The 26058-nt window shown below is 39.9% G+C and overlaps 1 protein-coding gene across 1 annotated transcript in view; it reads left to right on the forward strand.

Annotated features, from left to right (window-relative positions):
• Window positions 1-26058, forward strand: part of LOC140713643 (E3 ubiquitin-protein ligase RNF144B-like) — a 59343-nt gene that overhangs the window by 3623 nt on the left and 29662 nt on the right. Inside the window, exons 2-3 of the mRNA XM_073024012.1 lie at window positions 15319-15517; window positions 17640-17744. Of these exons, the coding sequence (XP_072880113.1) occupies window positions 15356-15517; window positions 17640-17744 (267 nt within the window). The 5' untranslated portion in view covers window positions 15319-15355. The remainder of the gene's footprint in view (window positions 1-15318; window positions 15518-17639; window positions 17745-26058) is intronic.

The raw sequence follows: 26058 nt of genomic DNA on the forward strand, positions 1-26058 counted from the left end.
AAATGTCATGAGACGGTCTATCTCCAGCATATCTTAAGACGGGTAATATTGGAGTATAAAAATTGCATTGTTTGCTGTGTAATCAAAACTATGTAGTCAGCTTTGAACTTGCTATTTGCTATGCATGTATGTATCCAATTTAGTAGGAGAATGAAATCTTAAGAATGTAGAAAACAATGGTGTGTTAATGAGAGGTAGCTAAGAGATGTATCATGTTCTAAATCATGTTCTAAAGTCAATGGGTAGAAACAATAGTGACGGATGTACTTGTGATTACGCAACTGTAGACCGATTGGATATGCTAATACAACTAAACCAGGAGATTGCTATAAAAAATGCTATGTACAAGGATCGGTGGGCAATCAGCGACTAGCTCAATGACTGTCTCAGCTTTGATTTGCAAATTAAAGTTTAATACTTCTTGAAGAATCTTCTGCATCTCCTGGTCGTTTGTGGGGCACGAGAAACCATGACAGTAACTCCAGATTCCAGATACCTATGGGAAAGAAAAAAATCTGATTACCTCTAAGCAAGCGTCTTACACGTAGCCTCAGACCTTTGCCCTCTGTTTTGATACACCTTTGCTGAGGGGGGGGGGGAAGGTTTCTTAGCTTCCACCCTATCTACACCGTTGTATTTTGTGTACTTCAAACTGATTCCCTCCCAACTGCTTCTAAATCCAAGAAACACAAACCCAGCTTATTCAGTCTCCCATCTTAACTGATTGCATCTTAACTCCATCCTCAGCCAGACCTCAGTGAATCTCCTCTGCAGTCTTCCCAGATGCTGTTCTGATTGTAGTGAGGTGACCAGAACAACTTTCTATTTTCCATTTAATGCTTTACAATTATTTTATAAAAGTGTTTCATAACTTCCCTGTTTATTCTATACATATGTATATGTATTGTATGTAATTAGTTTTGCTACAACAAGTGTATGGGACATTGGAAAAAAGTTGAATTTCCCCATGGGGATGAATAAAGTATCTATCTATCTATCTATCTATCTATATGTCCCATGTGTCTTAATCTTATCTATTCTCTATTCTGCTGTCTCAAGGATATTTTGATTGTACAGCAAGTTTCTTTATATTCTCCAGAGCCTTATCATTCATTGTGTGTGTCCTACCCTTATTAATCTTCCCAAAGGTACATTGCTTCACACCTACAAGAATTAAATTCCATTTGCCATTGCTCTGTTCACTTTTTTAATCAATTCATCAATATCTTCTTGTAGTTTAAGACTGCTCTCAACATCACTTACACCAGTTCTCAAGTCATCAACAAATGTGACAATCAGGCGATGGTGGTGCTGGGTGCTATTGCTATATACTGCCTAAATCAGATAAGATTATTTCCCTGAGCCCTATTAGTTTTGCCCAGTTGCCAACAGAGCGAGAAAGAAACAAAGGATATTTAGCAAAAAAACCATGCAAGACTCGCAATCAAACCATGTCTTTCACGAAGTTGCTTCAGCCGATGAAGTAATTTCAAAGGGTGGTTATCATTGTGATGGAGTGTGGAGGTGGATATTTTCTGTGTGTAGCAGGTCATAATTTGGAATGCATTACCAGGAAGGATAGTAAAAGCTTTCGAAAGTGCAATAACTTTCAAAATACAATAGGATAAATACTTGAAAGGTTTAAAACCACAAGTACAATGGATTTAAAGATTGCCTCTGATTCCATGTTGCTGGATGTGTGCTGTTGTTACCTACCAGTATTGGAATCTGTCATGTGAAAATCAAGAACAATTGCATAGAAACTCTATTCTGCTGCCTGCAGAAGGAAGCTTCTAAAGCTCGGAATTCAGTGACATGTTTAGAGGGAAAGAAATCATGATTTGACTGTTTAAGCCAACATACAGAGTTCTCTACATAATGAGAGAATTGCAGGTAAATTATGACAGTATAACCTGGAGCAGCAGATTCCTTTGAAAAGCTGAAATTTGTTGTACACAAGGAATGCTGTTTGTCTCAAGGTGAATGGAAGTGATTTTTTTTTTGTGGTATAAACAGTGTGTTTTTCTTTAATAGAGGGGAGTAAATTAAATTTGTCATGGACTTCATTTTTAACCTGGACAGGAATCAAGGTAATGTATGTGGAGAAGGGGTGGCAGGGTGGTGCAGGAAGTGGAGCTGTTGCCTCAGCTCCAGTGATTTGAATTCAACACTGACTTCTGTGCAGTTTGCAGGTTTTCTGTGTCCATATTTTCATCTGGCTACTCGAGTTTCCTCCCAGATCCCAGAGATGTCCAGGTTGACAAGTTCATTGGCCCCCTTAAGATGACTCTGGTGTGAACAGTAGTGGTAGCAAGTGGGAGTAGTTGGGAATGTGGAAAAAATAAAATAGGATTACTGTAGGATGAGTGCAAATGTGTGCTTAATGATTGTGGTGGACTTGGTGGTTGAGGGGTCTGTCCCTGGCATCTCTCTTGTTAGGAAAGAAGAAAGACTTGAGTATGAGTTCTGATGTCATTGAAGTTGAAGCCAAAGGCTTACCCCAGCATAATTATAGGTGATATAAAACTAGGGGATTTTGATGTCTCTTCTAACTAATGCACTTGGAATACAAATTCTTCTGTGTATCTCAAAGCTTTTGCTTAATCTCCTTAGCCTTTTTTGGCCTTAACAAACAAGTCAGCTGATTAATGGGGTCTTTATTATGTTTACTCTGAATCTGATAATATTATGTGAAAATTATTGTATTAGCAAAAACTGCATGTCCTATCACAAAACAAATGCATTTATTACTGCCAGTGGATCAGGAAGCAAATTGTGGAACTGTCGTCTTAAATGAGGGAACTGCAAAAGCTTAGATGCCTTTAGATAGCTTGCACAAAGATTAGGAAACAAAATAAAGCTGTTGAAGCAAAAGTGGGAAAACTGGTTTGTTGTTTATTACTACAGGCGAAGAGCAGGTAGAATCTAATACCTAAAAGCAGGTGTGTCACATTTTACAAATTCATAAGTGTTAGTGTTAAATCATTGATATGACACTATACATCAATGAAGTAACGGCAACCCTGTACTTGACCCCCCCCTCCCCCAGGTTGTGACCTTAGAAGTTACAGAAATTTCACCATACTGAATTCACAAATTACTACCCAAAATTTTGAGATATGGAAATAAAATATTGTGTGTGTGTGTGTGTGAGATTATTTTTCAAGGTGCATTTCTTGATGCATGTACAGATAATGTGCCTTCATATTAAGGAAAATTGCAATTGAGATGATTTTCTAGCAAAGCTTACCTTCCTGTAGTATGGAGCAACACACACAAAATGCTGTAGGAACTAACTGAGTCAGGCAGCATCTATGGAGGGGAATAAACAGTTGAGGTTTCAGGCTGAGACCCTTCATCAGGATAGGAAAGGAATAGGGCAGCAGCTAGCAGAAGAAGGAAGGGGAAGGGGCAAGGAATATGTTGGCAAGTGATAAATGAGACCGAATGATTAGGAAGGGGGATGAAGTAAGGACCTGGGAGAGGTACAGGGCTGAGCAGGAGAGAGAAGACAGTTGGCCATTGAAGAAAGAAAATGAGTTAACAAGGATGGCGATTCCTCTACCCTCATAGTGAAATGTGTGACTTGAGTGTGCATTTGATGGGTATTGCAAGGAATTGGCATTGAAGGTGGTCCCATTACGTGTCACCTTTGTAACTGTCTACCATAATCCTGATTTATTGGTAATTTACTCATGTCTGGTTTCACACATTTACCTTGTTCCTTTTTTTAAACAACAGTTCTGCTTCAGAAGCCATCTGTACATAAACTTAGTGTTCCACAAAATTATCTTGACACTATTTTGTTTCTAATTTCCCAATTGTTGGTGTTTTTCCTAATTTTAAAGACCTTTACTTTCATCCTTCTATTTTTCCCAGTGGAGAATTATGGGAAAGGTTTTATCAATCTTAATACATACCTGGCAGTTGAAATGAGATTTTCTACTGCAGCCCTCTTTTCATGCTATCCCCACCTGTTTCTGTAATCGTATTTGTTGATCTTTACTTCCTGAGAACTACTGAGAATTTATAGTTTGGAACTCTGCTTCCCTCTTCCCAATTCATCAGGAGTTTAGTACTTGTCCAACTACTGTTTCATTACTTTTTTTAAAAAAAAAGTCCTTTTGAACATTTACAAAATATATCTTGTATGCCCTCTTCCAAAATTCTAGAAAGCTTCATTATTTTTACCCAAAAATTGATTTAGCATTTCAATTTTACTTTTACTACCTTACTCACTAAAGACTTGCAGTTGTCCTTTTTTTTATTATTTCCTAATCTATTTACTTTTGACTACTTTCCATTTTTGTTATTTTTGTTATTTTCAGAGTATGTTGTGCCCTTCTGTTTGTCCTTTCTGCTTGTTTTAATATGACGGCAACTCTAAAGTTAAGAAGAGTGGAGGTGATTTGGATTCATTTCTTTTCCTTCAGGCATGGTTACCATACTTGTACAGTAATATGTGTCTGAGACTAATTTCATGCACAGCTTGGAAGTCACCATCCTTAACAGGAGAAAAGCTGCAGATGCTGGAAATCCAAGCAAACAACAAAATGCTGGAGGAACTCAGCAGGCCAGGCTGCATCGATGGAAAGAGTAAACAGTTGCCGTTTTGAGCCAAGACCATTCATCAGGTCTTGATGAAGGGTTTCGGCCACAAATGTCGACTCTTTACTCTTTTCCATTGATGCAGCCTTGCCTGCTGAGTTCCTCCAGCATTTTGTGTGAGTCACCATCCTTAGCTAGATACATTTTTTTTGCAAACTACCCAAAGCGAGGTTATTGAGCACCATTTCTCTTAAGCAATTTTTCCTAAACACAGTAGCAACTGGTTTTATCAAGGTTGAACCAACTTCTTCTCTTTTCTTGGGGAGGAAAAAGTAGAACTGGTAATTCTTGGCTTCCACATACTTGTCATATTCAGTTCCAGAGCACCAGTTTCAAATTATACCTCCCATTCCTTTACCTTTTATTCTTTTGTGAATTTTGATAAAGAATAACTCGAGCCAGACATGTTTGTAGTCCATAACAGAATCTGAGGAAAAGTGATAAATGTTAAGCTCCTTGCTTTGTGACTTGTCTCTTCACTGAAGTTTGATACCCTGCACATGCTCTTGATCAATTTACTGTGTTGATGCTATCCCAAACACTTCACTGTATGTCATCCAACTTGAATGTCCTCTTCCAACATCTTTAGCTGTTTATTCCCTCTTGCCAAGAAGCTATTTTTGATTGGCTCATGGGGAGCCTATCATATTGGTGGAACATTTGTGTGTCAGGGAGCTTGTAACCTGTGTCTTGGTTTTTTTTTGTATTATCTGTCTGCAAGTCAATACAGTACTGTACACAGGACCTTCCAAGCTAGTGCCATGTAATGTACTGAAAGGTTATTTTTTTTAAAAAAACTTCTTTTATTGAGTTTTCAGATAATTACAGAAAGAAGAAAAAAAATACCCTTCTCCCCTCCCCTTAGCCCCTCCCCCCTAACATCCCTATAGAAAAAGAAAGAAAAAAAGAGTGCCTGGATATCGGAAGATCTCCACATGCTCCACGGAGTTCGTAATAGCTTTAGTATATATATTTATTTCTTTCCCCAAATAACCAATTATTTTATCTTCAGAGCACCTATATATTTAATCCTGTCTTTTGTACATAAGGGTGCCAAATTTTCAAAAATGTTTCATATTTATCTCTTAAATTATAAGTAATGTTTTCAAGTGGAATACAGCTGGAAATTTCATTCTTCCAACGATCTATACTTAAGTATGCATCCGATTTCCAAGTAACTGCAATAGCCTTTTTGGCTACTGCCAGTGCAATTTTTATAAATTCTTTCTGATATTTATTCAATTTGGGTTTCGATTTTATCCCTTCAATATCGCCTAATAAAAATAATATTGGATTATGTGGAAGTTGTGTTCCAATAGTTTGTTCCAATAAAACTCTTAAATTTGTCCAAAAAGGTTGAATTTTAGAACAAGACCAAGTAGAATGTAAAAAAGTACCAATTTCTTGGTTACATCGGAAATGCTGATCAGATAAATTTGGATTTAATTTATTTATTTTTTGTGGTGTAATATATAATTGATGTAAAAAATTATATTGCACTAATCTTAACTGGACATTTATTGTATTTGTCATACTATAAAGACATAGTCTTGACCAATTTGTTTCTTCAATTTTAATATTCAAGTCACTTCCCCATTTTTGTCTTGACTTATGGACTCCTTGTTTAATTGCCTGTTTGAAAGGTTATTACTGTGGAAGTAATGGTCTACAAATGGCAATAACATATCTCTTCACAATGCTATTGTCATTCCTTTCTGGATATCCTCTTCTTTGCAGTGCTGTGGTGTTGGTGCTCACTTGTCTCTGCTCTGCATTGTTTTTGTTGGAATTATGGAGAGCCAGAGCAGTAATACTACAGGCACTACATGCCTACAGTTTTTCTGCAATGTCTCCATCATTATTCCCCTAAAAGTGACGTGTATTCTGAGGACAATCTCTATAGAATGCGGAGTGTGTTGGTTTTCTAAGTTCTGTTACTGAGTGCGAGGCACTCATTTTGGTTGACTTTCCGTGCGCGTATGCTTGTCCTGATGGTTAGAAACTCCATCTTGTAATCAAGAAAAGAGCAGAGTTACTAATAGCAAAGAGAAAGAATAATCTATAACTGGATCATGAAAAGAAAGCATTGTGATTTTTGCATTGGACAGCTGTGTTTTGTCTCTTTGGTCACAAATTTTGCATAATCAGTACAAGAGAGGTTGTGAAGAACAGGTTCAAACCATGTATTTTTTTTCAAAATAAATGTGTTTCTGAGGAATGTAGTCCTTTGCTAAATTTAGTTTCTTCTATATATAGGTTAACAAGTCTATTTAAATAGTTTCATCAAGTGCTTGTGGAAAGTAATTATCTCTTGGGGACTATTTATGTCAATAAAAGATAGGGACGGTTTCTAAGCCAATAGTGGGAGTTCAATATGAGAAACTAAATGATTCCTGATAGCATTTCTGATGACACATTAATAAATGCTGGGACTCATTTTAATTGTCATGTGCTTTTTGAGGGAGGAAGGCAAGTTTCAGTGTCTGTTTAAACTCTTTGCTAAGGTGAATGGGCAGAAATGCAGTTGTTGAGCTGGAATATATCACAAGTTACACTCCAGCTGGAGTATTGCTTTTAATTCTGGCCACAGCTTTAGAGAAGGTTCAGATGTTTACAGGATAATGCAGTTTGTGGGGATCTATCGAATTCTAGAGCTTCCGCTATCTTGCCTTTTTTCCTGTTTGCATCAGGACAGCCACTTGTACATGCCGTTCACAAAATGCTCCCCCCTTACCCCTGTTGGTTTCACTTGTATTGTCTGGCCCACCCAGAAGGCCAGAGGATACAACATGATCCAGACTTCACAACATTGCTGTGGACAAGAGATTAACTGTCCATTTTTGTCATTTCACTTGGTTGTTGACATTACCTTTGGCCTTCACCATCTTCTTCATTACTTAGATTGCCCCTGCACCTCCCATAATGTGCCAGGTTTTGAGCAATTTCTCAACAAGGGTCTGGTAAAGTTTGCCAGTGGTAAGAAAGGAAAATGGTTTACAGGTCTAAATAGAGCAAGACAGATGAATAAGAAGCCAAAATGGCCTTGATATATTTGTTGTAGGAGCTTGAAAAGTGGTAGCTGCTGTAATAGTTCAAAACATCCTGGATGTGTGAATGGTTCCAGTAGATAAAAAAGTAGCTTGGTATCAGTCACCTGGGAAATGCAGGAATGCCTTAGTATGGAAGCAAATTCACAGGGCTTGTAGAAAACTTCACCGTGATTAGGCAAAGTTAACATAGATTTATGAAAGGGTAATGGTGCGTGTGGACAGGATATAATCAACATGATGATCATGTAGAACCATTGGTGTTTCATGCCAGACAAAAACAATTGCACAAGCCATTTTGGCTTGTTATTCATCTATCTTACAAGAAATGTTGCTCTGTTAAGACCTATAAATCATTTTCCTTTCTTGTATACTGGCTTTTCAGGGTAATGTAGTGCACATGTATTAGTTGGCTGAAGAGGATATTATAGGAATCAGCAACCTGACGACATGAAAATCATCTGTGATGTTGGCGTACTATGCTTGAATTATGTGAATGGTATAGGACAGTTTAGGAAGGATAGAACTATATACATTGGAGTTTGACTGAAATATACAAGGTTTTGAGTAAGCTAGACAAGATGGGCTATTGTTTTCTTGTACCAAGTGGTCTTGTCATGCAGTGTAGAGTTAGCTGTTTGGGTCTGATATTGGGTGAAATTTCTCCAGTGGATCTTCAAAACACTCTGAATGAGGGCTGTAGACACTCAATTTTTGAGCATATTTAAATCCGGAATGATTAGGTTCTTGCACTCCCCTTGAAATCAATTGTTACGATTATCAGTCGGCAAAGTGGCTTTGAGGCACCTCGCAGGAATAAATCCTTTTTGTTCTTGTATTTAAAGGTGTCATAGTTTTCTTGTTTCCTGTTTCTGCTTGTATTCTGGTTAAATACTTCTGGCAGAGGTGTTTAAGAAGGGGCTCGATAATAACTGAAATTAAAGAATTGTCAGGATCATGACAGAGAAATAAGGACTTGCTGGAGTTGATGGGCAGAACAGCAGTTTGTGAGCTCTCTGGGGTCTGTGTATGGGCACCTCTGTCCTGGTTTCTATTTTGGAGAGGAGAGGGGAAACTGTGTTGGTCTGTGGTCTCTAGTTGTGACAGCTCCTTGTAGGGCATCAGAAGTTCTGAGCGCTGCATTTGTTCAGTGTGGCTTGGTCAGTCTGAGAATGTGAAGAGGGTAAGGGGTACGTGTAGAGGGGGTGGGCGAGGGGTAAGTAGCAAAATATGTAGACAGGACAAGAGAGAGGTACGTCATTGGGGAAGTAAGGGGAGGTAGCTAAAATAAGGTGCCAGGCCAGACGTGGAGACCACAAGGAAAAGGGAACCTACGACCACAAGACAATGTGCTTGGCAAAATATTTTGAGGACACCTATTTCAAGTGTTTTGAGGTAAGTCAGTATTAATTCTAGGTATTAGGCTTTAACCTTTGCTAAATTCTGAGTATTTCGCATGCTTAGCTATGCAATAGCCAATCAATTGATGAATTCGAATCGGTAACCATATTTGCGAATGTAGTACCCTGCTTTTGGGTATAAGTATGACCTTTGTAAACCGACAAATTGGAAGTTGGCTACCTTACGCCCGAAGTGCGTGGGGCTGCGAACTCCTCTCTGAATAAAAACCGTTTCAGAGGTAATTTTGTGTCTCTGGTGTTTTTCCTCAACTGAGCAGGTAACAGTTACAGGTTGACAAGTCCATGCATCAAGTAATGTGGACTTGGTTATCTCTTACCACCTCCAAAATAAAGTTTTCTTCCAAGGTTCTCCTTTGAGTAATATCTGTACAGATAACATGCAGCTTATGGAAATGTTTTTGGTACAGAATGTATCAGAAAGCTATAAGAACAAAATTTGGTCCTTTGTACCTGAGTCAGAAATTGCACGAACAGCTGTTATATTGGTTATATTAATTTCATGTAAATGGCATTGTAAAATACTGCAAACTGCCGATTCTTATTTCAGAAAGTGGTATGCTTTACTAGGGTTGCTACAAGCCTTATTTTTAAGGGCTCACTGAAAAACCTTGGTAATATTCTATTTTGGTACTCTATTGAATAATGGAGTACCTTGGTCTTTTGTTCCACAATCACTTCTGGCATAATTGGTCTTTCACTTGTTCATTCAACAATCTCCTATCATGTTCAGCTTGTTGCTTGTGGAGTTGAACATTGGGTAATGCAAGTTTCTGTTCCCTTTTCCAAGTTTTGGCTTTGAATATTCTTTGTAATCTCATTCAAAGCTTGGCTTCCCTCCCCCCAACATTTCTTTGTATGGATATATAAATGCATTAATTCTTCAAACAAATAAGTGATGATATATGGACAATAGGCCATTTGTTACCCCTCTTTGCTTTCTCTTTTCAAAAGTTGGCTGCTTAGTATGATACTGCTTATTGCCTCACTTCTATTTATTTCCAAGTATTATCTTCCACTATCTTTGGTGGTGTTGGCTGTCACACGTTCTGCTTCTTCCACGAAAAGATCTAATAGATTCCTGTGGGGGGGGGGGGAGAAGAATAATTCTCCATTTCTCTTTTAAGTGGGCATGACAGGTTAGATTTGAAATGTTTCCAGAGACCTGAATGTGGGAAGAAAGTTACAAGATAGAGGTGGTCATTTTGGTCTTCTGAGATGGTAGTGAATTTCTGGGAATGTTTATTTTTGAAGGCTATGGAGGCTAGATCATTAGAAGTATTTAAAATGAAGGGAGGTGACTTTGAAAGACTGGGAGATCGAAGATTATGGTGGGGGGGGGGGAGGTAGCTGGGGAGAATGTGCCCAGCAGGATGTTGAAACAGATTAACTATGATAGTATTGAGTGGGTGTGGTGAGGAGAAAGGAGACTGGGCAGGCTGAAGGCATCAGCTGACCTTCTCCACTCGCTTTGTGTTGTTCAGATACATTTATAACTACCAGTTACCATTTAGTAAGACCATTGATTTTTTGGATTTTTGACAAACTGTCAAGTCGTTTTGTTCTTTTTGCAGCAGGTGTAGTATTGACATGTGTTTGTACGGCAATTATGTTTGGACTATGTGAAGGAGCACTGGCTCTCTAGTAATGGTTCTAGAATAGGATCCAATGAAGGGAGATGATTAAATGTGTGTTGGATCACCATAGTTGCCAGCAAAAGCAAAAATGAAATTGGCAATATCAGAAACTTGAACATTCCAGATGACATTTCACTGACCACTGGATTCCTGAGCAGCTGTTTGGGTGGAGTTGGCCTTTCCTTTTAAACTCTTCTTGGACGAGGTCTCCAGATTTTCGTTATGTCTGCACTGCTGCTCAAAACCCATGTTTGAGATGCACATCTTGATCCTGGGAAGATTGGAAAAACAGTATCAGCTGTGTTTGAGTCAGTGCTACAGATCACGTACATGAAGAACTATGATGCAATTCTGGAAGGATTCCGCAAATGTACATTGTTGCTTAATACAATCTGGGGGGGGGGGGAAGAAATGTTGCACTGCATCTTAGAATTTCTTACTTTAATGAGACTTGCACTGTAAAGGAAAAACTTCATGGATGTTGAAGGTCACTGATAAGCAAAGAAAATGTTTGAAGAATTAGGGTCAGTCAGCTCCACGGAGGGAGAAGTAGTTAACCTTTCAACTGTCTAATGAAACTAACTTTTTTTCTTTTCACTGCTCCCTGCTCTATCTTTGTGGCCCTATTTCTTGCTCGTGTTAGCTGACTATCACGATTACATGTATAGGACTTCAGAACTGGGTGCTGGACTTCAATCTGACCCATTGGTTTTGAGATAATTTACCCCTGCCTGTTGCCTGCTGTTGTGACTGTTTAGCACTTATGTAGACCTATGTTGCAGTTTTTACTGCCTCATTTTTGGACATCAATTTAGTGAAATAGGATAAAATTTAAAGGTAACATTTCATTTTTTTTTAGATGTGTTTTACCTTTTTATCCCATTCCACTTCCCAGACAATTCTTTCAAAGTGAGGCAAGGCATTCTTTGAGATCTCCTGTCCAATAGTTATTCCTCCAGGTGACATCGCTAAAGTGATTTCATTTTTCATTACCCTGAAGTGCTGTGTTGGGCTGACTAGTATCCAAATTGTTGATGTATGCCCCATAGTACAATGGTGACTACACCTCAAAAGTATTTCAAATGCTTTAAGCATTTTTGGGTCAGGAAACAAAAGCCACTTGTTCAAGCTGGCGCCTGACAAGTAGCCTTTGCTTCATGCAGAGTGATTAAAGCTCCAGCTTTGACTCTGTGCATCGTGCTTTAGTTCACACAAAGTGTGGGCTGAGGAACACGTCATGGATTCCAATTGGCAAATTATTGATATTATCACTGCATTATCAACTGTAGGCACTAATTAAGCATATTTTGGCCTGGAATTTCCTGGCAGCTGCGCTCTTTCCACTTGCACTTGCGTTGCACAGAGTGGTCTGTCTGGTAATGCCTTCCTGCACGGTGCTGACTTGGTTATGGTTGGCAAGACCCTGTGTTCCTTGCAGCTGTAAACAACATAATGTGGCAGACACTGTAATGCTTTGACAGCTGGTTGGCTGAACTAGTCATCAGACAATATGCAAGTGTATGAATGTAATGGATAAACAGCAGACACTATTGCAAACATTTTTAAAAAATCAGGATTTTAAGATATTACCAAAAATGTGAGAAAACAAATTAAGCTAATTAATTTAAAATAAATATCTAATAACTGATACCATTCTTCATTGAAATGAATGCTCATTTACTCACATTGCCTTATGAAATAGGAGGCTATTCAGCCCCTTAGGTCTATGCTGGGTGTCTATTCATTACTTCTCTTAATTCCCATGACATATCCTGCTGTTCTGTCCTCATGCTCATCAACCCTTCCCCACACCCCCTACTTTGATTCTTATGATCACTCCCCGCTGATCATCGATGGCTCCTCGATAGAGATCATTTAGAGCACCAAGTTTCTTGGTGTTCACCTGGCAGAGAATCTCACCTGGTCCCTCAACACCAGCTCCATAGCAAAGAAAGCCCAGCAGCGTCTCTACTTTCTGCGAAGGCTGAGGAAAGACCATCTCCCACCCCCCATCCTCATCACATTCTACAGGGTTTGTATTGCGAGCACCCTGAGCAGCTGCATCACTACCTGGTTCGGAAATTGCACCATCTTAGATCACAAGACCCTGCAGTGGATAGTGAGGTCAGCTGAGAAGATCATCAGGGTCTCTCTTCCTGCCATCACGGACATTTACACTACACACTGCATCCGCAAAGGAAACAGCATTATGAAGGACCCCATGCACCCCTCATACAATCTCTTCTCCCTCCTGCCGTCTGGGAAAAGGCACCGAAGCATTCGGGCTCTCACGACCAGACTATGTAACAGTTTTTCCCCCCAAGCTATCAGACTCCTCAATACCCAGAGCCTGGACTGACACCTTACTGCCCTATTGTCCTGTTTATTATTTATTGTAATGCCTGCACTGTTTTGTGTACTTTATATGGTCCTGGGGTAGGTATGTAGTCTAGTGTAGTTGTTTTTTTTTCTCTCTGTTTTTTTAGGTAGTTCAGTCTAGTTTTTGTACTGTCATGTAACACCATGGTCCTGAAAAACGTTGTCTCATTTTTACTATGTACTGCACCAGCAGTTATGGTCGAAATGACAATAAAAGTGACTTGACTTGACTTGACTTTTTGGCACCCTCATACACAAGATTAATTTACAAAGCCAAATTAACTGCTCATCTTGCAGATAGAGGAAGAATCTGGTGACCCAGCTGGGGAAAATGGGTCCCACAATCTCTTTGACCCACTTCCATCAGGAAGGTGGTACAGAAACATTAGTACTAGGGCTGCTAGACTGGAAAGCAGTTTCTTCCCTCAAGCTGTGAGACTATTGAAAACCCTGCCACCATCAAGGTCTTGCCACGAGGGCACTGAGCTATTAACTGTTTACCTGTGCTGATTGTTACTACATGCATTTTGAATTGTATTTTAACTTGTGGTATATAATTTGTAGTATAATATTTTGGTTTGTCTGCTCTGCGATGCTGGTTATGTGGGTGCATCCTGCTCCAGAGAAATGCTGTTTTGTTTGGTTGTATATCTGTACAGTCAAATGACAATAAACTTGTTCAGATGAAACCCACACAGTCACAGGGAGAATGTGCAAACGTCATACAGCACGGGAGGTCAGCATTGTTACTGGAGCTGTGTGACACCAGTGTCAATACCATTTTTGCATACACATTGAAGTGGGAACATGTGATGATGTAAACTAGTAGAGCAACATTCTGCACTGGAATAGTTTACGTGTACTTTCTTTCACACCAACAATTTCCTTGATGGTGAGCTGTGGCTTTCAGTGTCATCACTGGTAAGTTTTCCTCCATTTTGTACCCTAGCCTAGCTTGAAACAGTATCCCATTTTGTCATTGCTGGAACTAGTGCCTGAAGATCTCTTCATAAGTACTGCATGGATCCCTTCACCACAAGAACTTTAGTGGTTCCTTCACTCGGAGCACAGATGTAAAAGGGCAATAAATCCCAGCCTTGCCGGTGGTGACCACAGCCCAAGTGTGAAGATATCTCAAGGTTCTCTGGCAAGTTTTCTACAGGCATTGAATGGAAACTTGGACACCTTTTCCGTCTGCTATTCCTGTTGATGTTACACAGTTGGCGAGACCATGAATGATGGAAAAAATGGGATGTTTTTAAAAATGTATTTAGATAGCAAGAAATATTTTTACAATTTTAATTGCATTATTTCTTGAAGGCTTCGAAACATTTTTCATGCTTTTTGGAGAGTAGTCCATTTCCAAGGCTTGCTGTGAATGTGTGCACAGAAAGATCCCACAAGCACAAATAACCAGTTTATATGATGGTGGAAAAGATGGCGTGGCTCTTTAAGTTTTCTTCAAACATAAAGGGGATGGATATTTTAACCTGAAAAGGCAACAAAGGGCTATGTTTAAAATCTCTTCCATAGGACAGCACTGTATGCACCTTTAATGCAGTGTACTGGTTTTATAAGCTGTAAATGGAATGAATCAACACATGTCTTGCTCCCAAACAACTTAGCCAGGTTCAGTTGTTTGAATAAGGTTATTCCAATGGAAATAATGGTTTGAAATTGTTGCATGATGTTGTAACAAACATGAATTATGCAAGAAAGTTGAATTGAAATGAATTTTGGTGATGTGTATGTGTAATTTATTTAACTACTTCAGTTGCTGTGCAATAGATTTGCATTTGTGGAGCAGATGATTACTCTATTTGTGGAGCTTACCTTTGGAGATTCAAATAGGTGGTTATTAATTTTTCTCTTGGATAATAAAGCTACAGTAGGTTTAAATGAGTTTCTGGAGTGGTCAGTTGGTAGTTTGGAGTAGTTCCCAATCATACTCGCTGCCTGAAAGTTCAGATACGATAGATTCACCAAGTGGATGTTCTCAATGTAGTGTGAAGCAGCTGAAGTGAGTGATGATACTCATAAATGATTGCTCAATCTTTGTTTTATTCAAAACAAATTCAGTGATTGAGATCATACATAAAAGAAAAAAGGTGAATCAACTTAGTAATGCTATGAGTTGATCTGTATAAAAAATGAGCAAGGCAAACTTTTTGCTGTATCTTGATACATATGTTGATAATAAACAAATCCTTAATATTGTAATTATTACAGGTGCCAGGGACCGGTTCTGGTGCGCAAACTCTCGAGAATGGAGACCGTTAGTAACAACCATCAGGCGGCGGCAAAGGGTTTATCGGTGGACAGTGAGTTGACTCTTGAGCCACTGATAACGTGCAAGCTCTGCCTTTGTGAATACGCTCCTGATAGAATGACCACTCTGGAACAGTGTAGCTGTGTCTTCTGTACCCTGGTGAGTGTTCTCAGTTACTCATAACAGAGGGGAGCTTGTTGAAACTGAGCCCAGTGCATAGGTATAACTGAGATTGTCTTCATTTTGACTGATCAGGAGTGATGCAGCTTTACTGTAAGTGGTAAATCTCAGGAACTTCCTAGTTCCTTGTCTCAGTCCCTGACACATGTTTTATTGTCTCTGAACTTCATTCCAGTGTTCCCATAAATTAGTTTCCATAAACTAGAACTATTCCAAGACCATTACTAGGGCATTTCATTCAAACCAACCTAATTATCTTCCTCTAAGCACTTAGATTATCCATATCCATTTAATCCTTTTCTTTCTTCCCCTGTCCACTTTAATTTGATGGTTGATATTTTTTCTGCCTCAGTCTTGAGTCTTGGAAGTGAAAAGCTTATACATCTCTGTGCAAGTAAGTTTCTTCAGCACTTCCAAGTCCATTGTATTGCAAGTCAATCCAATGAAGAAGTCAGAGATTTTCTGGATACTTCTGTATTTCTAATCATCTGGCTGCATCTAAATCAGGGTTTCCCAACCTTTTTTATGCTATGGACCAATACCATTTAGCAAGGATACTGTGAACTGTTCCAGGTTGTGAACCCTTGATCTAGATGAATCCTCTCATCTATCTTTCATCTAGTATGTAGACTGTTTCAACCAATTATCTTGGTTTTAAGTAAACTCTTCATTACTTCATGGTCTGTATCTCTGCCAGATTCAGTAACAGTGACCAAAGTTCACACAGGGTGACAATAGGATTGTACAGTCCTTCAGCCCACTGCATCCATACTGATCTTTTTGCCCAGCTATAGTCATCCCATTTGCCCACATTAGCTCTGGATCTTCAATGCCTTGCCTATTCAAGTGCCTGTTTAAGTGAGTCCTAAACATAGCAGTTGTATCTATTTCCATGCCAATCTCTGTCAATCCCAATATCAACCACTCTTTGTGATAAATCTATGAATAATTCTGGGATCACCTTTTAAGATCCTCCTCCTCACCTTAAACTTATGATCTCTTGTTTTGATACACCTATTATGAGAAAAGGATTCCATCTGTTCCTTTTAGAATTTTGTATGTCAGGTCACCCTTAATCTCTTGTGCTGTGCTTCAGGGATTCCCAACCTTTCTTGTTATGGTCCAATACCATTAAGCAAGAGGTCCATGGACTCGGGTTGGAAACCCCTGCTCCAGTTAAATGAGCCTATAATTGCATTAGAGAGTGTACATGGAAAATTATTGTCTTCACAATTAAAGTTTAATGACTATTGCTACTCTTAGTGAATAGTTTATCTCAAATTTGCTGACATTGTGTCTACCTTTGGTTTAAAATGTGTATACTTTTATCAGTGTGTATAATGTTCTATTAAATTATCCAATAATTTTGTTAATCTTAACCAGATCATTGCACAGGATGAGTTGATGTGATCTTTCTCTCTTTCTCCCACCCCCAGCAGAATCCTATTGCAGAGCCTCTTGGGGTGGGGGGGGGGGGGGTGGAACTAGCTCCAATTTTGTTTTCCCCTATTGGTTTTAAAATCCAATTTACTTTGCTCCTTTGTCTAACCTTGCAAGTGATGTATTGTCAAAGTCTTTTCCAAAAGTGTCTTCCTCTATACCCTCCTCCCATCTTTCTCATCTGTGTGGAAAATAGCAGCAGGCCAAACAACAAAAGTAAAGAGAGATCACATTTAACTCGGCCATTATTATTATAGATGGGGATCTCAAATCCATAGAAAAGACAGTGGTTCCATTAACATTTTTGCAGAATATTGAATACATTGGTTTACACTTCTGGACCCTTAATTTGATTCCAAACTCTTGGAAACATTTACAATCTGTTCACAGAACTATATTTTGGAATATTTCAATAAATTACAAGGTAACTTAGCATTCAATAAAAATATTGTATGGATGGAATTATGAGCAGAAATTTGTTTTGCTAACAGTTTCAATTGCAGTAACACAGAATATTCATGTCTCTTAAAATATCACACTTTGAAGAGGAGCAAAGCCCAAGGTTCTCTGATGCAATAAACATAGCCGCCATTTCAATGCTAAATAACTGATGTTCTTTTTTTCCTCCACTCCCCCCCCCCCCCCATGTTTGAATCATTAGTGCTTGACACAGTATGTAGAACTATTGATCAGAGAAGGTTGTGGAACTACAGTCACATGTCCAGAGCTGGATTGCCCTAATAATGGTGTCTTACAGGATGCAGAGGTAATAATATTTCGTGATTAATAGGAATTGCCTTAACTGAGTTTTGGATCTAAAGTTGTAATATTTCTTCAATTTACAGTCATCTGTTAATGCAACTAAAAAATCAAATTGTAATGCCTCAACCAATCAATTTGTCAACCTATTTCTATCGGTATCTCAGTGAGTCTGTACTCCCTGACATGTGAAAGTAATTTATTACTCTTTGGAGTCCAATACCGTTGCGCTGCCTTCAGTATTTTACAAGATGCTGTGAATTTAAGGGAAAGAATGGAGTGAAAATGGAGCAAAACACTCCAATCTCCTCTTGGAGTTCTAATTTTCCCATTGTCACACAAAAATCTGAGAAACCTTTTTAAAAAAAAATCAAACCTGGATTACTTTAGAAGTAACAAAGCAAACTAAAGAATTTCTAAAGGGTTTGATATTGGACCCAGAGGAATAATGTGATTGGATTATGTATTAATCTGCATTCTGTGCCATGCAGTGATACTGAATAGTGGAAGGAGGTCAGAAGAAACGAGGTGGAAACGTATGTATGCCAAAATACAAGCAGAAATGTTCTGTGTTGCACTGAACAGTGCAACCAGAGTACAGTATTGCAGCACTCCCACTGAAGTGCCTGTTAATGTCTTTGCTAGAAATGAAAAGCCTTTACTTGTGAATTGAGGCATTATTTTTAAGACACTGTAAAGGCAAAAGTAAAATGTGCTTCATATCAGAGAGCACCTGTGGCTTACCTGGATCAACAAAATCACTCAGAGCCTTTGGAGAAGTTTGACTAATAGACGTTCATTTCCCATTGGCTGCATCAGTACCAGAATTCAGAACCAGGCTGCTGTGGTGGAATGTTTGCTTGGCTCCAAGCATGATGTGCTGCCTTCTTGCGCTACATATATATATCTACTTTAGGCAAACTTTCTGCATTATTGTAGAACATTCATGCAGGACCTCCCTAGGTTACCAATACCCAACAGGCAGACAATTGGGAGACAGGCTGGATGGATTTCTTGCCTGTTAAGGGGCTGCAAATACCTTCTGCTGCATGGGAACTTTCTTTGCAGAGATATCCAAGTGGTTCAGTTAAATGTTCTTGCCTAACTACACCTTGCCATTGGTTGGACTTTGTTTTTGTTTAAATATGTTGCTGGGTGATGGCATTTCTGACTTGTGGATTGTTCACATTATGCACACTTCTCAGGCACAGAACCCTGTTGTAACCTGGGGAGGACTTGTATGAATTTACTAAAGTGAGATTAGCATGCTTGTATCAAAATCCACTTCTATTTGTATGGTGACCCCTTGATAGAACTGATGACTTGTATCAGTGCAGGAGCTTTCCTGGCAGTGTTTCGCAGTGCATTTTTGGTAGCTTCCATGGGTGAAATTGTTGCTCCTTGGCTCTTAATTAAAATTTGCAAATATAGGAGTTATCATTGTCAAAGTTAATGAATGTTCATATGGTTAATCAGTATCTAAAAACATGGGCTGGGCTGACAAATGAATGTGGCAATCAGAAAATGGGAAGCTTTTTTCTGATGTGGCAATCAGAAAACTTACTGTTGCTTGCTAGTGTTCCTAGTTTAGTACAATCCCCTTCCATTTTCCCAAAGTACTTGGTTTGGCTTCAAACTCATGGGTTAGGTTGAGAGTGGAATTGTAATCTCAGTGTCAGATTTATTCTGTTCATTCATTTAAGGAATTGTAAATTATCGAGCCAAATTGCTAAATCTGCCCCTCTGTCTGCCCTGACAATTAACTTTTATTGTTGATTGTTGAGCTAGGCGATGATGGGCCCCTAGTTCCTCCTATCACCTTCCAGCCTCTATCCCACCATCTGCAAAATACTGGTGATCTTCTCTCTTCCCATTCAGTTGTGAGGCAGGGTTAATGTTAATGCATCTTTTACCTCTACAGGCAGTTTGACTCCTGAGTTATTTTAGCTTTTTATTCCTGGTTTCAGCATTTGCAGTTTCTTTTGTCTTCTTACTTCATGAAGCAAGGCAGTAGCGCTCAAGGCCAGAACTCCAGGCTGTTGTGATTTTATAGCCATGCTGTCAGCGTTCTGAACTTGGATGTTGCAGATCTCATGGCTGAAAGTGGCAACCAAATGGCACAATTGATTCTTGCATGAATTTTATTAAAGCTGAGTTTTTGTTTCTTTTTACCTTTTCGGAAAGGTTGTGTCTAAATTATACAACCCAATTTAAAAAAAAACCTATGGTTGTATTGAGGACATTCAAATAAACAAAGGATACAGGCAAATGCTATTAGTGTAGATAGCAAAAGGTTGCTATGAAGAGCTGAAGGGCCTAGTTCTGTGCTGTGTGACTGACAAAATTGTGAAAATCCTCATTTGCTTCTAGTAAGAGCAAACAGAAGTTTATAAACTTGTTAATTTCTGGGAGGGAAAACCAATCGTTTGACTTGTATAAACACTTTTACTTTTTTAAAAAGCATTTAACTCATGCCATTAAATGATGTTCCAGGAATTCAACACTATAATACAGGAACGTAATTTGTTTGGATGTGGGATCTCATATAGAAATGAGTCGGTCTGGAAATGGTTGGGTAAATTGCAAACCCAGGAATGACTGAGGAGGAAGAAGCAAGCTGGTGGAGGGGATGGAGGCAGTAGGCTCTCTAAGGGATTAGATGAGGAAATCTGGCTCATGGTATTAAACATTTGGTATCGTGGGCGTTTTGTAAGTCTGTGCTTTAATACTTCCTTACGCCTGAAACATGAAAGAGCTGGGCATGAGGTTCAAAGCATGGCTAATCTGAGGGTGCAGGGAAATATAGAAATATTAGGTTCAAATATCTGTGTGTTAATAAGTGAGTGATGGAAGTGAATTGTTGAAGATTGAAATCTGCTTGTGTAGTTGGTATGATTTGTCATTTGAAGATCCATTTTTTGACCTTGACCAGTACTGTGAGGTTATTGAATTTCTTATGACACTGCATCTACATCCTTGGGGTCAAACTACTGCCACTGACCTCCCTTTATTTCTGATCCCACTGGATTTTGCTAGCATGTTTGATATGTTCCTTGAGTTCTTGATGATCTTGATGGCCACAAACCAGGCACGCCCAGGATCCTCTTCAGTTTGCGTATAAGGAGAAGGTGGGAGTGGAGGATGCTATCACGTATTTGCTGCACAAATCACTCTCTCACCTAGATGGGGTCAGTTGTGCTGTGAGGATTACATTCCTTGACTTCTCTAGTGCCTTTAACACCATCCAGCCCAAGATCTTAAGGCACAAACTAACGGAGATGGGAGTAGACTCTCACATGGTGGATTGGATAGTGGATTACTTGACAGATAGACCTCAGTATGTGCGGTTGGGAGACTGTAGGTCTGACACGGTGGTCAGCAGCACAGGAGCGCCGCAGGGAACCGTACTCTCTCCGGTCCTGTTCACCCTGTACACATCAGACTTCCAATATAACTCGGAGTCCTGCCATGTGCAGAAGTTCGCTGATGACACGGCCATAGTGGGGTGTGTCAGGAATGGACAGGAGGAGGAGTATAGGAAACTGATACAGGACTTTGTGATATGGTGCAACTCAAACTACCTGCGTCTCAATATCACCAAGACCAAGGAGATGGTGGTGGACTTTAGGAGATCTAGGCCTCATATGGAGCCAGTGATCATTAATGGAGAATGTGTGGAGCAGGTTAAGACCTACAAGTATCTGGGAGAACAGTTAGACGAGAAGCTAGACTGGACTGCCAACACAGATGCCTTGTGCAGGAAGGCACAGAGTCGACTGTACTTCCTTAGAAGGTTGGCGTCATTCAATGTCTGTAGTGAGATGCTGAAGATGTTCTATAGGTCAGTTGTGGAGAGCGCCCTCTTCTTTGTGGTGGCGTGTTGGGGAGGAAGCATTAAGAAGAGGGATGCCTCACGTCTTAATAAGCTGGTAAGGAAGGCGGGCTCTGTCGTGGGCAAAGTACTGGAGAGTTTAACATCGGTAGCTGAGCGAAGGGCGCTGAGTAGGCTACGGTCAATTATGGAAAACTCTGAACATCCTCTACATAGCACCATCCGGAGACAGAGAAGCAGTTTCAGCGACAGGTTACTATCGATGCAATGCTCCTCAGACAGGATGAAGAGGTTAATACTCCCCAATGCCATTAGGCTTTACAGTTCTACCGCCAGGACTTAAGAACTTTTTTTAAAAGCTGTTATTAATGCTTTTTGAGATAGTGATTTAGATGCATATCATATTTTTTACTGAGTTAAGTATTGTATGTAATTAGTTTTGCTACAACAAGTGTATGGGACATTGGAAAAAAGTTGAATTTCCCCATGGGGATGAATAAAGTATCTATCTATCTATCTATCTATCTATGATATCTCTCTCCATGGTCTGGCAAGTTGTGCAATTCTAAAACCTTGTAGATTGGGTCTGTTTTACTTCCTCCACATGTCTGATTTGAGTGATAATACATACAGAATCTCTTTTGAAGAGTTTACGGTTAGTTTTTAGTGGTGCTTCAAAGTTTTGGATTCCTGCCATCATCCAAGAAAGAGAATGCCAGTTAATGTGTATTGGATTCCCTCCATCCATTTTCAGATTCATGGGACAGCCCTCAATAAAACTATTCTCGTTAGGAAATAAAATGCAGTTTTCCTTTAAAACATTAAATGTTTTGAACATGAGATTCTGCAGATGCTGGAAATCACAAAATGCTGGAGGAACTCAGCAGGTTAGGCAGCATCTAAAAACATTCAACGTTTTGGGCTGAGATCCTTCAGGATTGAAAAGTAAGTTGGGGAGGAGGCAAAATAAGGTGATGGGGGAGGGGAAGGAGTACAAGCTGGCAAATGATTGGTGAAAGCAGGTGGGGGGAGATAGGTGAGGGAGGGGGAAGTAGTGAGAAGTTGGGAGGTGAGAGGTGGAAGAAGTATGGGGCTGAAGGAGTCTGATGGGAGAGAAGAATGGACCATGGGTGAAAGGAAAGGAGGAGGGGCACCAGAAGGAAGTGATGGGTAGGTGAGGAGAAGAGAAGAAGTAAGAGGGAAGCCAGGATGGGGAATAGAAAAAGAATGAATGGGGCGGGGGGATCTACTGGAAATTAGAGAAATAAATGTTCATGCCGTCAGGTTGGAAGCCTACCCAGGCAGAAAATAACATCAACAATAATAATACTTTATTTATAGAGCACTTTTCATACAAACAATGTAGTTCAAATTGGGATAAAATGCAAACTTAGAAGTAAAAGACAAAATGATGTTAGTTAAAAGCAAGTTTAAATAAATAGGGTTTGAGCCGGTGTTTAAGAGTGTCAACTGAGTCTGCATCCCGTATAGTATTAAGTTGTTGAGTTCCACAGCTTAGGAGCATAGTTTAAAAAATTGCTGTCCTGCCAATTTTCTTTTGAGGGGGATTATTTAAATTTAAAAGATTGGTGGAAGAACATGAGCAGGATTATAAAACGAAATATGAGGTGTGTCTCCTCCAGAGGAGGGCTAAATCCACATAATGGAATGAGAAGTAGAATTAAAATGGGTGGCCTTTGGGGAAAACCAGGCTTTTGTGGCAGTCCGAGTGAATATGCTCAATGAAGCAGTCTCCCAATTAATATTGAGCCTCACTAATGTAGGAGAAGCCACACTGGGAGAATCCATACAGTAGATGACTCTGACAGACTCTCAGTAGAGGTTTTGCTTCACCTGGAAGGTCTATTTGATGGTGAGGGAGGTGGTGAATGGGCAGGTGTGGCACTTCATCACTTGCAGGGGTATGTCGCAGAATGGAGATCAGTGGGGAGGGTTGAGTGGATAAGGAAGTTTTGTAGAGAGCCAACCCTGTGAAAAGCAGGGATTGGGAGGGAAAGATGTGTTTAGTGATATGGTCCCATTGAAGATGCCAGAAGTTATGGAAAATGATACACTGGATGCAGAGACTCATGGTAGGCAAGGACAAAGGGAACTCTATCCCTGTTATGGCAGTGGGGAAATTGGGTGTGAAATGGAGAAGATGCTGGTGATTGATGTTAGAGGAAGACAACTCTGATGTTCTGGAATGGAAAACCTCATCCTGAGAACAGATACAGCAAGGATGGAGGAACTGAGAAAACATAAATATTTTGACCCTGCTATTTTTAATCCAGTTTCTTAAAAGCTCTCTAATTCTTGTTACTCATGGTTTTGCTTGTGTTTTTATGATCCAGACTAGATTGGAAATCCATTCACAAGCAACAGATTTGTGACATGTTTGGAGTCATTAAAGCCAAGGGGCAAGCAAACTGAACAAATTGAGCATTGATAGGTGTCAGTACTGATGCCATGTGTTAGGGGAAAATCTAGTTTGAAATGGGGTCCAGAATAGACCCTACGAACTGTGCTGCTCTTAAGAGAGAGAGTGGGAGGCAACCAGCGCAATGAGAGAGGGAGAGAGAGAGAGAGATTGATATCATGGTTCTCTGCCAGCTTGTTTACTTTTTCCCCGAGGTCACTTGCTTGCTTATAGAGTTCCTGCAGAAAGTGGAAGACGGAGCAGGTTGATGGACAGCTGGTGTCCAACATGGAGAGATAAAAGCCAGGTCCACTGTTACACAGCAAGACACACCGAGACACACCACAAGGCACACAGTGCGGACACTGAATGAGCTTTGTTACACCCACAAGAAGGTGGGGTTTTTGGAGGATAGATTCGGGGAAATCGATCAGTGGCTCACAGTGTGAAAAGGTGCGACCAGTGGGGAATTATTTGTGTGTCCATCCTTGCCTGGGTGATAATTCTACCACTGAAGAATGGTCGTACGTATCATGGTCATAGTTGGTGACCACAACAGGACTTTGGAAGACAACGGGAATATCGATGGCATCATCTCTCACCTCTCTCTCTCTCTCTCTCTCTCTCTCTCTCTCTCTCTCTGTGTCTCTGTCTCTGTCTCTGTCTCTCTCTCTCTCTCTCTCTCTCTCTCTCTCTGTCTCTCCAACGCTACTCAGCTAACTACCTTGATATGAACTGAACTGTCTTCATCACGTCGTAAGACTGTACCCGTTTACCCCTAGGTTTGAAGGAGCCTAGTTTTGTTCCTATTTACACACATATATATCTATATATATTGTTGCTAACCTGTTCATTATATTATATTACTGTATTGCTTAGTTACTAATAAACACTATTAGTTTATAGTAATACCAGACTCCGAAGTGTTTTTCATTTCTGCTGGTTCTTTAACCCGGTGTGGTAAACTATGTGTATACCTGTCTGGACACGCCCCTCTGCTGACTGCTCCTGTGGCTCCTCCCACAGACCCCTGTATAAAGGCGATTGGAGGCACTGCTCCTCCCTCAGTCTCCGAGACACCGTGCTCCCTTTTGCTGCTAATAAAAGCCTATCGTTCACCTCCCGTCTCCGAGAGTTATTGATGGTGCATCACCCGGTCACGGGGTACGTGACACATGAAACAGGATTAAAAAAAAAATCAACCCTTCCTTCCCAGATATGAGACCAGTGGCTTCCTGCAATTGTAAAAGATGAGATGCAAATTTTGATCATTTGCAGATGTAAATGAGATGAAAAGTGAACAGAATCAGATTTAATATCACCGGCATATGTCGTGAAGTTTGTTAACTTTATGGCAGCAGTACAATGAAATGCATGATAAATATAGGGGAAAAACAGTTACATTAAGTATGTCTATTAAATAATTAAAATAAGTAGTGCAAAAAAAACCAGAAGTTAAAAAAGTGAGATGGTGTTGATGGGTTCAATGTCCATTTAGAAATCAGATGGCGAGGGGAAGAAGCTGTTCTTGAATTACTGAGTGTGTGTCTTCAGGCTTCTGTACTTCCTTCCCGACAGTAACAATGTGAAGAGGGCATGTTCTGGGCAGTGGAATCCTTAATGACGGACACCACCTTCCTGGGGATACTACAGAGGCTGCTACCCATGATAGAGCTGAGTAATATTTCAAGTTTCTGCAACTTTGATCTTGTGCAGTAGCTTCCCACCCATTCCCCCTCCTGCCCCCATACCAGATGGTGATGCAGCCAGTCAGAATGCTCTCCAGGGTACATTTATGGAAGTTTTCAAGTGCTTTAGTTGACAAACCAAATGTCCTCAAACTCCTAATGACATGTAACCACTGTTCTGCCTTCTTTATAGCTGCATCAATATACCGTGGCCACGTTAGGTCCTCAGAGATATTGACACCTAGGTGGTTGAAGTTGTTCACTCTTTCCACTTCTGATCCCTCTGAGAGGATTGGTTTGTTTTCCCTAGTCTTACCCTTCCTAAAGTCCACGTTCAGTTCTTTGATCTTGCTGACATTGAGTGCAAGGTTGTTGCTGTGAC

This window comes from Hemitrygon akajei, chromosome 20, assembly GCF_048418815.1.
Source record: "Hemitrygon akajei chromosome 20, sHemAka1.3, whole genome shotgun sequence".
NCBI classification, from domain to species: Eukaryota; Metazoa; Chordata; class Chondrichthyes; order Myliobatiformes; family Dasyatidae; genus Hemitrygon; species Hemitrygon akajei.